This window comes from Plectropomus leopardus, chromosome 18 (genome assembly GCF_026936395.1).
Source record: "Plectropomus leopardus strain MGB_pleo_1.0 chromosome 18, ASM2693639v1, whole genome shotgun sequence".
NCBI lineage: Eukaryota > Metazoa > Chordata > Actinopteri > Perciformes > Serranidae > Plectropomus > Plectropomus leopardus.
Window position 1 is genome coordinate 29,005,419 of NC_142193.1, and position 19,242 is coordinate 29,024,660.

The following is a 19,242-nucleotide window of genomic DNA, read 5'->3' on the forward strand; positions in this document are numbered from 1 at the left end:
GCTAGATATTAACACGGCAGATTTGTTGAGGTAGGTGTGGGAGTATTAGATTGCAGTTGGTGAAGTTTTTAATGTGTGCTTCAAGAGGCTCTTTGCATAGGTCGTTACGGTATATAACGTGCAGTCACGTACAGTTTGTGTTTCAGGCATTTGGTTTTCAGTGGCTTCAAGCTTTAAGCCTCAGTTAGCTGATCATTTGTGTTCCAGAAGAGACTAACAACTAGCCGATTATTTGTGATGAGACCCTGCATTGTCCTACATCGCTCTCACAGTTGAGCTCTACACTCGCTGAAACGTTTTCATAGTGAGCGTTTGCTTTACTCTTTCAACAGTATATTGCATGTTTAACTAACATAAAGACTGTGTACTACCTTGAATTTGAAACAACACTAGACATGTTCATCAATGAATGGTTCACACTAGGTTATCTTTCAAAATTCCATTAAAACATCATTGCAAGGCATTTTGTTCCTGTTTCTTATTTTCCCCGTGGATCCAGCATGCTCGAATTTGAACTGTCCTCATGTCCGAGTCGCTGTGTGTTTGTGTGTTTACACGACTGATTTCCCATGGCGTCTCCTTCTCCTCACCATGGGAATGACCGGTAAACAGGAAGGGATGCAACATTATACAATGGTGTTGTATCTAAAAATGGAATTTTGGAGGAATCAGTGAGGTGATCCGAATGGTGTCCCCATGACCTTTTCTCCAGCATGCCTAAATCTTGATGGCATGACGAGCAGCTGAACAACAGCACGTTCAGATCAGCAGGTGGCGCTCGCTTAAAGGGTCGCTGTGGAGGTTTCACCAAAACGCATGAAGGTCTAACGAATGTGTTGAATGTATTTCCCTCCTCATAAAACACGCGCAAAGCTCAAAATAACTTCGTCTTCGTCTGCCTGTGAGCGTGTCGTTTGCTTATCTCGAATATTGTCCAAAAACCTCTGCTTTCCTGGTAAAATCTGTTACATCAGGGCATGTCAAATACGGTGACTCAGCGACATTTAACATAATTTTCATGACTTGGCGATTATGCATGGGCACAAGACAAATAGTACAATCGATTCTGCCAGTTTCTGTGATGTTTTTCGTCGGTTTAGTCCAGTGATACTCAACTTGCTTCGCTTGGGGGCCTCTTTTGCAAAATGAAAGGAGGGTCAGGGGCCAGTCACACAGGCCCAAACATGTTTCTAGATTTTAGGACTATCTTGTATTTTAGGACAATATTAGAAATTCAGAACATTTCTAGGATTTCAGGATGTTTCTTGAATTTTAGGACATTATTAGGAATTTAGCACCTGTCTTGTATTTTAGGAAATTTCCTGCATTTAGGATGTCTCTAGGGTTTTAGTTAATTTCTCCGATTTCAGGAAATTTCTAGGATCTTAGAACATTTCTAAGATTTTAGGACATTAGGGTCTTAGCTAGGACATCTGTCAGGGCTGCAGGAGACATTGGGCGGCGGATCCTCCCGTACCGCTTTTTTAATGAACAACCTCTATTTTGATGCTGTTTTATACACTCTGGCATCTTACGTAAACTAAAAGTACAAAAAGGATTCCCACTGTGAATCACTTTATTTCTACTGTGAATTAGAAAATGTTTGCGGGGCCACCTGGCACCCTGTTGGGAGCCAGATTTGGCCCACAGGCCATAAGTTGAGTATCACTGGTATAGTCCTCCATGTTGTCATTTGTCTCTTGTAATACCTGTTGTCTGTATTGTGCACATTTGACTGCTGTCTTGCATGAAAACAACATAATCAAAGAGGACGAAGCAGCAGATTTGAGTGTTATGTTCTCTAGTTTACTTTATCAAAGCAACTCAGGAAAAAATGTGATTTTATAAATGAAAATGCAACTTTTGAGAGAAAACTTCCTTATGATTTGTTCCTGTTTTCTACTTACAGTGTATTTATTCCTGTGTCAGAGATGTCACTTTATTTTGAAAGCCCCTTTCTTTTTTTCGTTACACCTCCGCCCTCGTGTCAAATCTCTCCTGAACCCTCCTGTTGTCGTGCCACCCGTTCTGTCTGATGCATGCATCTCTAATGGAGGCACCAAGTGATCTTAACTGTCTCACAGGAGACAAGAAGACGCATCAAGCGGACGAAGGTCACAAGCGGAAATCACACTCACAGGAAGACAACTGGAACCAGAACCACACCACCATGGTTCCCATAGCCAACGGCCACTACCTGGCCTTGGTCCCCGGCAACAGGAGGCCCATCGATCCCACTGTTGCAGCACATTTCGCCAAGATCGCACCTCCTCCTCCTCTGATAGAGACCAGCGCTGACGGGCGCAGCGGTGGGGAGCAGCTGAGGAGGCTGGAGCAGCACCAGGAGAAGCTGAGAGAGATGCAGCACCGTCAGGAGCAGGAGAGGCAGAAGAGGCAGTGGCTGGAGGAGGAGCGGCTGCGGCTGGAGCAGCAGAAGCAGCTGGAGAAGCAGCGCAGGGAGCTCCTCCAGCTGCAGCTCCAGCAGCAGCAGCAGGAGCACCGGCACCGCAGGCAGGTACTGCAGTGGCAGCTGGAGCTGGAGCAGCAGTACCGCATGCAGCAGAAACAGATCCAGCAGCAGCAGCAGCTGAGGAGGAGCCCCACCGGAGTCATGCTGTCCCCGTCCACCGGCCTCTGCACCATCTACGAGGCCATGGAGACCAGCGACGAGGAGGACGAGGCCAGAGGAGAGCACAACAGGAACACGCAGGTGGTGGGCAGGAGGGGGTCGTACTGCCAGAGCGTCACGCAGGATCTCCACAGGCAGCTGCGTCCGGTGCCTCCGCAGGAGCTGGAGTGGAACAAGAAGGTGGACATGGTCCAGCAGCTCATCAACCAGACCTTGATGCTGTCTGGAGACGGAGGCTGTCCCCCGCTCCTCCTCCTCCCTGTGGGGACGGGAGGCACCTTAAGCCCCCTGGAGAGCAGCATGTGGCCGAGCCTGCTGCCTCAGCACAGCCCTCCTGCCGCCACCGTCACCTCCGTCAGCAGCTACTCCCCGGACAGCCGGGGCAGCTCCCCGCCCGGAGACTGGACTGTGGTGGAGGTGGAGACCCAGCACTGATAACCACTGATCAATAAGCTGATCAAACCATGAACACATCAAAAAAATATTCAAGGGACAGTTCAGCCTAAAACCGAAAATCCACGTTTTTCCTCTTCCCTGTAGTTCTGTTGATCAGTCTGGATGGTTTTGGTGTGAGTTGCAGAGTTTTGGAGATATCAGCTGCGGAGGCGTCTGCTTCTCTACAGTATAATACAACGAGATGGCACTCAGCTCGGGGTGCTCAAAATGCCAAAAAACGACATTTTAGAAACTCAACAGCAACATCTGTCTCCAGAAATCATGACCCTGTTACTCAAAGGGATCCACACACTTTGTTGTGAGCAGTTTCATGTAGGAACTATTTTCTTTCTACTGAACCACGCCCACCAGCCGTATCACGGTGCAGAAGGGAGCGTGCATCGACTGCTAGCTGTCGAAGCACCACTAAACTAACGTTGCAGCTCAGCTGAGGACGGTCATGAGCTCGAGCCTCTCGTCCATGAGTAGATGCACTCTTCCTCCTGCGCAGTGATACGAGTTGCGAGTGTGATATTTCCAACACTCGACCACTAACACCAAAACTATCTACATTGATAAATAGCACTTCAGGTAAGAGGAAAACATGTATTTTTGATTTGGGTGTAAACTGACCTTTTAAAGAAATGGTTTACCGTTTTGGGAAATACTTCATTTTTAGCAGTGAGCTTGCAATGATACAACTCACGTCTGCAGCTAGTTAGCTTAGCTCAGCATACAGACTGGAAACAGGGAAACAGCTAGCCTAGCTCTGTACGAAGCTAACAAAATCAGCCAACCAACACCTTTAAAGCTCAGTTATTAACATGTTTAATTTTATTTGTTTAATTCATACAAAAACTAATGAATATTAACAGTCTGAATCACTGTGAAATCGTGCTAACAACAGTTATCACTTTCAGGTAGACAGTGACATGTAAACACAGAGACATGTAAACCTCCCAGACTTTTTTATTTTTAGCTGTAAGATTGTTAAACATCGAAGTTTGACCAATCAGAAGTTTCATAAAATTTGGAATATCTGCTTTACTTTGCACACGAACCAATTAAGGCCGCAGCAAACCAGCAACTACAGTGTTCTGCAAAGTACAATTACTGTTTTTGTCGAAGCAGTCAGGTGGTTTTCAGATAACGGTCTCAGGTCCGGAAATTTCTATACAAAATAAAGTAGTGGAAATATTCTAAATATAGCTTACACTTAACCTATACTGTTCTACCTGGACCTTATTGTAAACAAACATTGTGATTCAGCCTTTAACTCTTTATAAAACAACTTATTTCTTTACATTTAAACAACTGTTTTTAGTCTTTATGCTAAACTATGATGTTCGGCTGCAAAGACCAGAGAGCAAACACGCTTATTTTCCCAAAATATCAAACTGTTCCTTCAAACATGCAGATTCAGTTTTATCGTAGGACTGAACTTTAGCTGCAGGTTTATATTTATGTTGTAAGAAAATAACATTACTGTGAAACACAGTGCAGAGTGGTAATCATAAGTCACACGGTCATATGACCTCACCATCGATTTCAGATAAACATCTTTATTGTTATCAGAACAAACACTCTGTAGATGCACCGAGTCTCCGATTCCTGCTCCTCTGACACGCTTTTCACACTGTAGCCTCACATTAGAGCATGTTTCCTCGTGTCCTCAGCAGTCTCGCTAATCTGCACTGTAACGTTTTAGTCTTGTGTTGTGTGGAGCGCCGCTCCGCTGTGAAGTCTCTTTTATATCTTTGTGTCACAAAGACCAAATACTGGTCACACTCTCCGACGAGAGACTGACACTCTCCGACGAGAGACTGAAACTCTCCGACGAGAGACTGAGCTATGACAAATTGCACTTGTTTTTCTTCTGTTTGTTTATTTATTTATATATTTATATATTTATTGTGTAGCCAAAGTATTTACACACAGGTAAGTGCCAGTACTGTTTATAGATGTTAAATCCCTTTTAGTGAAGAGTGAAAAAAAAAAAGTGTGCGTCAAATAGGAATTTAACCAGAGATACTCAATCTGCTTTGTTTTGGGGCCACCTTTGCAAGATGACAGGAGGCCAGGGGCCCCATACATGTCTCTAGGATTTTAGGACATTTCTAAGTCTGAGGACTTTTCTAAGAGTTTAGGACATTTCTTGGATTTCCAAGATTTTAGGATGTTTCAAAGAGTTTAGGTCAGTTCTAGGATTTAGAGACGTTTTCGAGGACTTTAGGATGTTTCTTAGTTTTAGGTTGTTTCAAGGATTTTTGGACGTTTCTAGGATCTTTAGGATGTTTCTAGGATCTTTAGGACGTTTCTAGGATTTTAGGTCAGTTTGAAGGCTTAAAGACATTTCTAGGATTTTAGGTTTCTTAGTTTGAGGTAATTTCTACGATTTTGGACTTTTCAAAAATTTTAGGTGGTTTCTGGAATTTGAGGACATTTTTGGGGATTTCAGGTTATTTTCAGGATTTCAGGACATTTGGGGCTTAGCCCCGACCTCAATCGGGGGTGTGGCTGATCCTCCATTGACACTTTTTTTGATAGACAAGCTCTATTTTGATGCTGTTATATGCACTCTGGTACCTCTTGGACACTAAAAATACAAAGACAATCGTTTTACTTTTAACGTGAATTATAAAAATGGTCGGGGGGCCAACTGGGACCCTACTGGGGACCAGAGTTGGTCCGCAGGCTGCAAGTTGAGTATCACTGGTGTAGACGATGCTGTGATCTAATCCCCCAGTCTGTGGTCAGTAAATGTTGCTGTGACTTCACCGGACAAACAGGTTTTCATGGACTTAATGGAGTCGTCAGTCATGGAGGAAGAGAGAAGAAGGGCGTCCTTGTTGTGCTGGGGGGGAGGGGGGGAGGGAGATGAGGAGGGTGCTGGACTCGGGGGTGAGGGTGCTGGGGTGATGGGAGGGAGGGAGGGGGGTGTAGCTGTTGTCTCCTCTCTCACATACCAAAGTTGTAACCTCATTTCCTGGGTCACCCACTATTCAGGGAGTCTCCGAGGTTACCGATGATGTCATGGCGGGAGAGAAAGGAGCAGATGAGACAAAGCAGCGTTCTGGCGAGGCGACCAGAGGGAGGCGTGTGGGGAGGGAGGGAGGTAGTTGAGTACCAACACTCAGCTCAACATTTATTATGTGTTGAAGACTGTTTTTTTCTATGCACTCTATATATTTAGCTCTGTTTTGTGATTTGTGCCACATATCTGAAACTTATCTTATCAAGATTTGACAGGAATCCTGTGATTTTCAAATGTCTTGTGTGCAGAGAAGAAGCACCTGTGTCTGTCTCTTTGTGTCTGCACCGGTAGGTGAGGTCAGTCCCTGAAATGAAACACAACATCGCCACCTGTTGGCTGCACGAGTGAGACACAAATCCATAAATCTTAAATCATAATAATCATTTTCTATTTTTTTTTTTTACTTTCAGAATCAGAAGTTACAAAAAACATATTAAAATTTAGTTAAAAAAAGAAAGATGACAAAAGTTTTTTGAAAGTTAACAAAACATCTAAATATAAATGAATAAACAGATAAAATAAATAATAATTATTATAATATAAAATTAAAAAATAATGAACATAATTTTTTAAAGACACTGCACATACATAAAGGACACAAAATGATAATTATTATAGACTTTGACCCGATTCATACCCAGTGTCCCCAATTTAGACATTTGTCCAAAGTTTTATGTTTTTAAGTCCACATTATATTTAAGTCCCAGAGATTCAACAGTTTCTTCCATATCTGCAGAAAAAGACGAGTCCTAAAATATCCTATTTTAACAGAGTCACAACCTCAGATAACAGATTTCCATGATATTTGTGTTTTCTATTCACATCTGTAACCTAAAACCCTTCACTGTTATGCACAATTACTGTCAGTAAAATGCACAATTTTATATGAGAAGTTACATTAATATCAAATTAATATTTATGATCTTTTAAATCTGCTTACATGTACAGAGACTAATTTTCTAAATTATATAAGGATTTATACTGCAGCCACACTATGCATGTCAAATTATCTTTATTTAAAAACAGTAAAAGTCGTCACTTTGCTGCTATATATTAACATATCTAAGAGTTTTTACTACTTTATCATGAGATATATATATATATATATATATATATATATATACATGAGCAAGCACAACTAACAATTATACTGCATGCGTTTCTAAGAGTGGACCTTTATGTGCACCTGTAATGTTTAATAATAGAGTCTACAGTGCCTCCTTTACATTAATATATTTGTGCAATTTTCATAAATTACAATTTACATTTTCAATAGTTTATTAATATTTGTTTTGTGAATGTTTGCCGTCATCTTCTTTTGTATTGCAGAAACTTTTTGTGTTGTTGTGCCAAATCAGTCTCAGTATGAAATGTGACAAATCACCACTCTGAATATGAAATAAAATTGCTTGAAATCTGTCGTTTGTGTTTTGGGGCTTTTTACACACCTTCAATGTTCACTTGAATGTAAAAAATAAGAAGAGATGAACACAAAAACATCTTGTTATGAATTACAAACACGTGCTTAGTATCAAAATAAAATACAAAATACTGGTATTAGAAATGTTATGTATTTATATTTATTTAAAATGTATTTAAAAAATCAAAAAATTGTCCTATACAAACTGATATTATCACATTTTAGGCATTTTAGTCTCTTCTTCTTCTTTTTCAGAAGAGGTAAATAATACAGATAAGCACGGATTACAACATGATGATTTGACAATATAATCTCACAAAATAAACACAAACAAAAACAACCCAACAACAAACAACATGAGAAAGAAAGAACAACAAAGTGAATTTAAAAAATAATTAGATCGCTTCAATAATTCTTAAGAATTTAAATACACGTATGACATGTAATTAGAATTATATGTGGTTCCAAAATTTTTCTCCCATGTCATGTTTTGTTGTGCTATCATTTCATTATAAAGTGCTTCACAGCAAAGACTGGAGGAAAAATAAAATAACTTAACATGAAACAAAATAAAATAAAATAAGATAAAATAAAATAAAATAAAATAAAATAAAATAAAATAAAATAAAATAAAATAAAATAAAATAAAATAAAGTGAAATTAAATTAAATTAAATTAAATTAAATTAAATTAAATTAAATTAAATTAAATTGAAAAGATGAAGAATAATGAGAGACGACAGGTAGAAACAGCAAACAGCTTTATGTTTTTGCATTTTGTGATGCTCAGTTTTGCTGTAGACGGACCTTTTTCACAGCAGAGATTTTGACCTGGTGAAGCTCAGGTGAAGCTAATAACATTAACAATGGCTCCGTTCCATTTAGTGTCCCAGTGTGATATTTAAGGGAATCAGTGTGGACAACACCGGGGCCTCCTCTAAGTGGAATGCAGCCATCGTTAATGTTATTAAATGCACCTGTGCTCTTTCTGCTGACATGCCAACATGTGCAGTGAAAAAAGGTCACTGGTGAATGTTTCTGCTGCTGGTTGTCAGAAGGTTTCTGAAGAGCTTTTTTAATTTTACGGGGGGAAGGAGTGGACACTCAGAGACACTCGGGGGAGACACCAGTGGAGAATTAGAGCGTTGCGGACACTGCAGAGACACCGGCGGAGACACCGGCGGAGAATGAGAGCAGAGCAGATTTCCTTTAGTTTAACCCTTTCATTGATGGTGTGATGACCACATGAGTGAGTGAGTTCGTAAACTTGTTGCTGCTTCGGGCCGTTTCCTGAGACAGAGTCCAGTGATCCAGAGGTCATGTTGCTGCTGCAGCAGTGAATTCGTCCACAGACCTTCATTCATCCCTCCTCGGCACTAATGAGCGCAGGCTGGTCAGGTTTCCTCTCTCTGCTGATTTGCTGACAGACGCCAGCGCCATCTGACACCGCAGAGGAGAACAAACGTGAGAGTTTGATATACAAATGTCGTGACAGCAGTGCAGAGAAAAGAGGGATTTATCTGCTGTGATGAGAGAGAGTGATTTAAACACCCCAACCTTATGAAAACCTTATGACACTTCACACCACAAAAAAAAACCAAAAACACATAAATATATATTGTGATTTTTTTTACCCTCTAGCCTATTTTTTTCCATTTTTTCTTAAAACTTAAAAAATCTAAAAACTTTTTTAAATTCCCTTTAGCATATTTTTTATTTATATTTCCTTATTTTTTTTTTATTTTTCCCCTTTTTTGTTTTAATTTATTAACTTATTTATTTATTTGAATCCTATGCCTGAACAGTATTTGTATTAGTTTTGTAAATATGCCAATAATATTCAGACCACATCTGTATGTTTACCAATTATTTCTATATTTGTATATAATTGCTAATAATTTGTTCTAATTGTTCCCATTCTCTTAAAAAATGTTTTAAATAAAAGCATATTTTTGGCACTTTGAACACCACAAGCTGAGTGCCTTTTATTTACATAATCAGTACAGGTAAGCAGTACAGGTAAGAGAAAATATTTGTTTTTTTTTTCATTTTGGGGTAAACTATTTGTAGGCTATATTTGCTAAAATACAATCAAATTAAATTAAATAATTAAATTAATAAGGCCGAAACTGAATTTGCACTTTGAGTTCACACTCTGGGATTTAAATATCATCTCACATACATGAATAAAATGCTCTGTTCAGTGTTTCTGTCGTTTCTGTCAAATTCAGCAGCAGTGAAATGACACCTTTGCTGTCTTTCTCATCAGGGCAGCGTTTTAAATGTGATCAACAGGTCTCAGTTTGAAGCAGGAGGGCGCTCAGCTGCCGCAGAGATCTGCGCCCAAAAAGCTGCGTCAAGCTGCAAACAGTAAACAACAACAACAGCACAGGAAGAAATGTGCTGATTTCAAAATAAAATATGGATTTTTAGGTTATAGGTTACTAGAGAGTTAATTCTTTAAAAACATCTAGAGAAAGTGTTTAAGTACACAAATATTGAGTTTTAATGCCTTAAGTGTCTAGAGAGCTGTTGGGAAAGCCTAATTGAACTTTTAGGTCGGCTACATCAGAAGATATTGAGAATGCATTTATCGGACGCTTATTCAAATGGCTTTATAATAATGTCCTCCCCATTCCTTTAAATTCAAGAGTATAATTATACATATTAAACATGGGACAAAAACAGTAATATTCACTATAAAATTGTCACATAACGTATCTAATATAGAGGAAGTACCAGTAAAGTATATAGCACAAAAAGAAATGAATGAATGAATAAATAAAATAATGGAATTACATGGGGTTTTCTGATGAAGAAAATAATGGAAAAAAGTATCTTTTGAACCCTGAGCAATTTCTTTCCAAAAAAGTGGAAAAAAGGCTATGAGCAAATTGGTAAGATCTTTCCAAAAATTGCAAACTTAGTATATTTTCGAAAATACTTGGGTTACATTAGGTTACAAAATTATTCTAATTTTTAAAAATCTTTCCATAGGTCATATTCTTGATTTATTTAAAAAAAAAAAAAAAACAACTTTTATTTATTACTAATTTTCAGGTAATTTTTTGTACTTTTTTTTTTTTTTAAATCGTGCTATTTTTTGGGTAATTTCTTCTTTTGTTGCTCATTGTCTTCTTTTGAGCCAATTTGCTCAGGTTTCAAAGGGTTAATAAGTCAAGGGGGGAAGTGGGGATCGAACCGCGGACCTTCTGATTAATAGTCAACTTGGTTAATTACCTAAGTATGACTTTAATATATATACTTTAATAGCAGACTCAACCTTAGTATAACCTTAGTACCATAACTAAAAAGAAAATGTCACTTAATGTTCACTATTATTACTTTTAATCCTTTTTTCCATATTTGATAATTAATGTTATTTTAATTATACCACACCAGCGCCCTCTCGCGGAGCCCCTGCACACGTGCGTGGGTAAACCCGTACTGGGTTGCTAATCTGCTGTAGCTAATGTTGACCGTTAAAGTTCGGTTAGTCTCTTAAAATACTGTAATAATTAGTTTTAAATCAGTAAAAATGTGTTTTAAATGTGTGTTTCATCAACGGGGACTTACTGGTACAACCGAAAATACTTGTGCAACTAAACTGTGAGTAATTTGTTGTAATTTGTTGAGAAAACCTTATTAGTGATTTGGCTAATGTTAGCTTGATAGTTTCCGTTAGTGACCTAGTTTTCGTACAAGATGCCAACGGTCATGGAAAACCTGGAAAAATCGTGGATTTCACATTTTCCAGGCCTGAAAAAGTTGTGGAATTAGTAAAAATCATTTAAATTTTGGATTTTGGTTGTGTGTAACATATATAATCTCATTAATTTAGCATAACAGTGAATTGATTTTCTGTAGTTTACAACGTAAGCTAGCTTTAATGTGCATTCACGTGACTTTTGTTTTGTTTTTGTTTATTTGTTCATCTGTGTTTCTTATTTTCTCCCTGCTTTGTGTCTCTTTTGGCTTTAGTTTGGCTATATTTTATTTAACTGCTGTATTTTTTAAAAAAAACTTCTCATGTTTGGATGGGTTTGAGAGGCATGTTTCCTTTAAAAAGTTTATTCCCCTTTTTTTAATTTGGGCGATTTTTTCTGTAATTTCTTTTTGACCGTTTTTATTTTTAAGAAATCTTACGTTTTGGGGTTTTTTTTTTTGTTTTGTTTTTTTTTTTTTTTAGTTGAAAGGCATATTTTCTTTAAAAATCGCCCAAAATACACTATTTATAATAGACAGACACTAAAACAGAAATAATTGTGGGATTTTCAAATGCCCGACGGTCCTTGAACACATCAGGTGGGACGCTGAAATTATATGTGAATAGCGTTTGAATCTTAAATGTTTGAAAGAAAAAAAAGGCTCCTTGAAAAGTCATGGAAAACTCTCGACATTTTGTCCATGGCAATGTGTGGGATTCCTGGTTGACAAATCGACAAGGTTTTATTCTGAAGGTTGTCACCGGAAGCGGAATTGTAATTCCTAAACTGACTTCACATCTGTTCCCGCCTCCTCTCCAGCAGCACTCACCGGCTCTCAGCTCTCCGCAGAGCCGAGCAGGAGTGCACCGCCGCGGGGAACATGGCCTCAGCTTCCTCTGATAACCGGAGCGGACTGCGGCGGCGGTGAATCCGGGCGGGTTTCGGGTGTCCTCCCAGTGTTTTACGCCCGGAGCAGGGGGAGACAGCCTGCAGCAAGACCACTACAGACTGCACTGCGTGATGCAGATCAGAGTCCAGGAGTTGACGTCCTGCAGCCAGGAGGTGATGGTCTCCTCCCCTCTCCTCTGCTCACCTGCTCCTCTGCCGAGCCTCCAAACGTCACCATGCTAACAAGTTATTCATCTGCTACGTCAAACTGCGCCTTCACCGGGACTGCTGAGTGATTTTAAAATTATTTTTCAGGACGCCCAACGCTGGACTGTTTGTATTTAACCGCTGGAGGAGTTCAGTGTGATTTCTACAATGATCTGACGGCTTTAAAGTGAGACATTTATCAGCAGAAGTCAGCTGGCGTCTGCACGGGACATGATGGCCAACAACAACGAGCTACAAGTGAGTTTCCAAACTTTTGCCTTTTTCATGTTTTACTGTGTTAAAGCTGCTGCGTTAATGTGAACATTAGAGCTCAAAGCATAAACACTTGTGCATGTAAAGATCCAGTGTGGAGAACCGTACGGAGGTGTTTTTGACTGACTTCTGTTGGTATCTGTAATGGTGGGAGATCTGTGATAGAAAATACTTTAAAGGGGATTCCTGAGATTTCGTATTGCACATCCATAAGGTTTTAGGCATCTGCAAAATACAGTTTTCAAGACATAGTGGTCTAAATTAAGAGTCGACCGATATTGTTTTTTCAGGGCTGATACAGATACAGATAATTAATGAGGCCAGTAGCTAATGTTTGGAACCGATATGCATTTTCCATAAAAATGAAAATATTTCTGTCAGTATTTAGAATTTGGAATATGACAAACTTTGTTTTGTTATAACACAAAACTTTGTTTAAATGCCGTTAGAAAATTTCTAATCAAAAACTGAAACATTCAACCTCATATACAGCAAGTTCCCAGCAATTTTTGGATGCAGTCAAGTGAAAATTGGTGATTTTTTAAAAAATAAAATAGCTCCCTTGAGGTTTTCTATCTTTGGTGGAAGTCTTACCAAATTGGCTTAATTTCTGTCAAAACATAAGAATAAAGGCAAAAAGCAATTTGGCAAGAATTAGTAAAAGGTAACAAGAAAATGACCTAAAAATAGTCAAGAGAGAGAGCAAGAGAAAAAGAAAGGGAATTTAAAAAAAATTATTAAAACTATAAAATGATTATATTTTTTAAAAACTTTTTTGTTCTAATTTTCAGATAAGTTTCTTTCTTTTTTTAAAAATCATTGTTTTGCTCATTATTGGATCATTTCTCAAGTTGCCCATTGCCCTATTTCCATTTTTCTTAAAAATAAAGAAGTCAAACCAGTTGGCTCAAATTTCAAAGCGTGAACCATTCTAAACTACTTAAATAAAGTCATTTAAATGGACTAAAATATTATGAAAAATTCATAGAAAAATTTTGAAAATTAATTGGTAAAAATGTGCGGAAAATTCTGGTACTTAACTTACTTGGTTGACCTTATAACTTTTTTCTTGCATAATAAATGCTGTATAAATGTGTATAAATGCTGTTTCACAAATAGAATCCCCACTACTTCCTCTAACAGCCGCGACACAGATTAGATTTCCCAAATTAAATGCAATGATTTCCCATTTGTGACACAGCAGCTGCCCTCAGGTTGAGTCCGGGGTGAGTCATGGGAGGTTTGTGGTGTCAGAGCCTCGGGTCTAATTCAGAGGGGTTGTGTTACAGTTACTCTGGTGTTAGCCTAGTTCAGGACGCAGCGGACGGAAACGTTAAAAATTAAAGGCTGAGAGGCGAAGCCAGGAGCCAGCACATCACTCTGTAGTGCTGAAGAGAGTGTTCAGTGAACAGTGCTTTATTTTATTTATTTCGAGCATATAAATGAAAATAGAGAAATTATTTTACAAACAAGCAGACAGAAAAAAGTAATATTTGCAGACGATAAAAACATAAAGCACAATAAATTGCCATACACATATGCTAACACCCACATACCCCAAATCAAATATAACAATTATTATTTACAGAAAAAAAGAGTAAGATAAACGAGGAAAATGAAACATTAAGTAACCAAATAAATAAACAATGACCCCTGTAAACACCTCATGTTTTTGTACATTATTTTAAACTGGTTTATATTTGGACGTTGTTTTAGCTTCACAATAAAACTGTTCCATAGTTTCACTCCACAGGTTGATCAACAAAAACTTTTTCTGATGGTACGTTCACCGTAAGTTTTTAAATTTAATTTTCGCCTGAAATTACAACCCCCCTCGCGCTTGTAGTTTAAGATACATGTTAAATACTTTGTCTTGGCCTGCATATCTAAAAATATTTAATATTAAAAAATATTTTTGATTGATGTGTGACAGCGTGGTATTACAACCACAACCTGCTCGAATCTCCTGCTGTATCTGCTCACGTTAACCTGTGTGGGTTTGGTTTCACACACCAGATGTCCGAGAGCAACAAGTGCAAGGATATATTTTTAAAAAGTGAGGCACGGTCAAGTATTTCCCATTTCCTCAGAAATCCGCTTACTCCCACTCTTATCTTTTTACACAATCTGTGTGACACTGTGCCTGAATCATTTGTTGTGAGTGAATACTGGCCTCTTCCCTGACATTTAGTTTCCCTGAACAGGGAAGGTGCCTCCAGTGTTTACTGGAAAGCTGCTCTGCCTGTGGGGGCATTGTGATCATCAGTAACAGCTAATATGGGCCATAGTACACCAATTTAGGAGCTCTTATGTTTTTTTTCCACAGCATGTTGATCCTTCAGATTCTCTGTGTAAATAAGGGCGACACATTTAAAGCGGTCATCCAGTGAATTTAGTGTTTAGTGCACCTGATTTATGAGTGAATCACTGATTAAAGAAGAAGTTTTTCAGGGCAGATAACAATGCAAATTATAAGTACCTAATGAGACTAATGATAGTTTACTTACTTTATAGAAACAATGAAAATCTTTTCGTCAAAATTAAGAATTTGGATTATAACAAACTCCAACAAAAAACTTTGATTAAATGCCTTTAAGTTCCCAGCAACTTTTTTTAATAACATTCAGTGAAAAGTTAAATTTAAAAAATGAATAAATAAAAATAACTCCCTGAGGTTTTACAAAGTAAAGTTCTTCCCGTGCTCCTTGGTGTTGGTTGAGTGTAATATGCACACTTTTTCATAATTAATTTTATCATTATATTAAAATAAAACATCAATACAGATAATTGGCAAAATGCCAAATATCAATCCTTTTATCATTCAGACTTTATTTGTAGCACTTCAATCAATCACTTCATTCAAGCAAAACTGTAACAAAAAGTACTTTATAGAATAAAACCAGTACATAAGAGAGATAAGAGACATAAGTGTACTCATTAAAACTGGAAACTGAGGAAACCAGAGGCAGGATAAAGCCTACAGATAAAAGATAAAAATAAATACAAATCATAATAATTATAAGTAAAAAAATGAAAACAAAATATAATGCAATGTAAAAAAAATAAATAAATAAATAAAGTAATATACCATCTAGTAAAACAGACTAAAATGTATAAATAAATAGTCAATAAATAAATAAATAAATAGGTAAAGTTTAATTAAAAGCCAAACTAAAAAGGTAGGTCTTGAGTTTGCTCTTGTCAGCCTCGATAATCGGCCAGGCCGATAATCTGTCGACCTCTACCGAACTTCTATCTGTAAGCTCACCATTAAATAACATTACTAGTGGTATCACTGTTGGATTATAGTGGATGAGTCATGCACACCACAATTAAGTGTAGCCTCCTCCTGCCCTGCTGTGTCGATGACACATCTGAACGTCTTTATGGCCTCATGACTGAATTTATGACACGTCGATGATTGCCTGAGCTGCATCTGAGCAGTTTCTGATGAATTCAGCCTCCCTCTCTGTGACAAGAGTTCAGTCATCATTACTCGAGTCCGGCAGACAGGCTGATTGAGATCAAGGGGCCGCGTTGGTAATGATGATGGGCTGCGTCTCTAAGAGTGGACCGAGGCTCGCTTCTCTTTTTATTTCTCCTGAAAACCTCATCAGGGCTGCACTGTTGCAGACACTCCTTATTGGAGGTCACGGCTGCTGGGTGCACAGAGGAAAACAACTGAAATGGCCCTGTCTTTACTCGCCTCCTCCCTCCCCTCGCCCTCTGTTGAAAACACATTATCTTTATATGCACGGAGGAGGCCATCAGCATCAAGTGTAGCTTCACTATTAGTGCTTTTCTGCCCTCCATGGTTCAACGCTTACTTTTTTCACAAGGAGTACATGAGCTCCTCCATGAAAAAACATTCGACCATCATTCAAAATGTTTCAGTGCAGAGTATATATAACCATTAATTACATACGTATTTACGCTATGCATGTGCGTCCCTTCTCCATGTGCATTGTAAAGGCAGTTTTTTCTAACTCTATGAATGAGGTGGCTTGTAAATGAAAAAAACCCACCCACTTTTTTGTTTCACATATACATTTGTTTTAGTGCATTTATGTAAGATAATAGCATATTATGTTGAAAGTAATCTTAAACAAGAGGCCAGAGCAAAGCAAAATTATTGAAATATATTATTATTATTACTCACATATTATAGTGAAAATGAAAAAATATGATTATTCAAGTATTAAAATATTAAAATCATATTAATGTAATATATTTTTATCGCCTGATTTTGAAAAGTGCATTTTGTGTGCAGAACTGTATGAGTGCACAAAAAAAATCTAAGTTGCTGCCGATCAATGACATATCCTAGGAAATTTCAATGATACTCGAGTCGCCGAGTAAATAAACTGGTAACAGCCATCAGCTTCTGGTTTAACATGCAGCCCGTTGTCTTTGTAGCTTCCATGTTGTTCCCACTTTACGACCTCGAAGCACATGAACACAACAAAGTCGGACGAACAACTTCCCAACTCAAACTGCGACCTCCCGACGTCACATGAGAGCAGCGTGAGTGTGCGACAGACAACACACGAGCTTTCAAATTAAAAGCCCTCCAGTTTAAAAAAAGGCTTTTCTAAGTTATTTTTCCGGTTCACTCATATAAATTTTTTGGTGTAACTGTGAGTGAATTGCTTGCACCTTGGAGCCCTGCACTCCTGCGTAGATGTTGGCCTACCTTCCAATTTTAAGACGGCTTTAAGGAAAATAAATGAAATCTTCTGCTGAGGATGTGAGCTCTGCGCTGAGCTGATAACGCAACATACACTTGAGGTAGCTATACACTCTGCGGCCGCCCTCTCATGAATTCTTTATTTTAGCTGGTTTCCTGTAGTTATTATCTATAAGAGTCAGCTGCTGCTTCTTCACTCAGGGGTGAGGGGCAGAGGCAACTCCTTCAATCCCCGACCAAATTACTTTTTTATTGATCATCCAAGAGAGTGGAGGCAACTCGGTCCATTTCTGTAATGGCATCTGAAGACTTTTGAGCACGCTTGCGCAAAGACTGGCTGAGGTCAGATGATGGTCTGGCATGTGTTATAATACACAGTGATATCTTGCATCACGCTCACCATAAAGTGTGTCTCCAGCTGCCACTGCTATGGATAATAGGATTTGGAGAGTGGGCTTCACTGTGTGTCTGACCTCCTAGTAGGGTAGCATTAGTGCCCACACAGACTCACGCACGCACATACGACCCCCCAACATCCAGTCCCTCCCGCCTGAATCCAGGATTACACAGTGTCTGCAGAAATCTGTCTCTCCCCAGACGCACCAGTAGACTAACTGCAGCAGAGCAGCGTCGATGCATTGATGGGACATCTTAATGGCATTCATCAATAAACTTGATGGGCCCAGAGCTCGCTCATTAAGGTGCAGTGGAGCAGTCGCAATTAGTGCCTGAGAGGAATGTCTTAAATGCCAACGCTGAAAACTAATACAAAAAATTCAAAGTATCCCTTCAGGATAGCATCCATGACTCCCTGTGTTCCCAATTTAAAGGGACAAGTCTCCACCAAATAAAATACGTATACTTCCTCCTACCTGCAAGTGCTATTGATCAGTTTAGATTGTTTCGGTGTGAGTTGTCGAGTGTTGGAGATATTGTCCAAAGAGATGTCTGCTTTCTCTCTCTTTTTCTCTCTACTTGAAACAGCTCACAACGAGGTCTGTGGATCGTGTTGAGAAACCGGCTCATGATTTCTGGAAAAAGACATTGCTGTTGAGGTTTAAAATGTATTTTTTGGTGCTTTGAGCTCCACAAGCCGAGTTCCATTTATTTCGACTATACTGGAAACAAGATGGACATGGTCGATTTCTCCAACACTCAGCAACTCACACCAAAACAATCTTGATTTATAAATAGTACATGAAGAAGAAAAATCTGTATTTTTGTTTTGGGGTGAACTGTCCCTTTAATGGCTGCTCCTGCCGACCCTTCACCAGGCCTTTTTCAATTCAGCTGACCAGTCTGCGCACCAGCTGTTGTTGCTTTATGTCATCCACCAGGCTTTCAGAGGATTAGTTATCTTTGAAACCAAGCCAAGAGGAGGAAGAAAATAAAAAAAAAGAAATACTACGGGGAAACTGGTGAAGGACAGACTTACTGCTAGTTATACTTGTGTTCAGCTACAATTTGGCTGTTTCTAAGCTGGTTGTGTGAGTGATTTAGGGCTTTAAGGGATTGTGGTATTACAGGATTGAAGAATGTGTTGCTGAGAAGGACAAGTTGGAGAAACGGTGTTACGTTGTGGGAGCAACATATTGTGAATTCAATCTAGTAATGATGTTTTTCTCAGTATTACTCGGGGATATGAAAGTCACAAAGGATGGGAGCCATTTAGGAGCCATGTGTTCAGCTGAGAACTAAGCATCGGTTGGTTGTTGAAGTAGTTTCACAATGTCGGTGGCCACTGAGGCTCAGCGGTGGTTTTGAAATAGCTTGTGGTGTTTTTGGCCTGGGTTTGTCATTGAAAGAATGCTTGTAGGTAAAAGGGACAAATAAGACGAGGTTGTACACCGAATCAACAGGACAGTAAAAAAGTACAGCTGATTAATACTGATCTGTCAAACATGACATATTAAATTAGTGCCTTAAGCTAAAAATGTGATGATATTTTGTTGGATATTGATGC

General features: G+C 38.8%; 2 protein-coding genes across 2 annotated transcripts in view; both read left to right on the forward strand.

Moving 5' to 3' along the window:
- Positions 1-5,913, forward strand: part of prr36b (proline rich 36b) — a 49,343-nt gene extending 43,430 nt beyond the window's left edge. Inside the window, exon 6 of the mRNA XM_088091334.1 lies at positions 2,085-5,913. Within this exon, the coding sequence (XP_087947460.1) occupies positions 2,085-3,064 (980 nt within the window). The 3' untranslated portion in view covers positions 3,065-5,913. The remainder of the gene's footprint in view (positions 1-2,084) is intronic.
- Positions 5,914-12,037: 6,124 nt separating this feature from the next.
- The window catches only part of LOC121956482 (serine/threonine-protein kinase N1), a 45,224-nt gene continuing 38,019 nt past the window's right edge, over positions 12,038-19,242 (forward strand). The window contains exon 1 of the mRNA XM_088069496.1: positions 12,038-12,577. Within this exon, the coding sequence (XP_087925622.1) occupies positions 12,551-12,577 (27 nt within the window). The 5' untranslated portion in view covers positions 12,038-12,550. The remainder of the gene's footprint in view (positions 12,578-19,242) is intronic.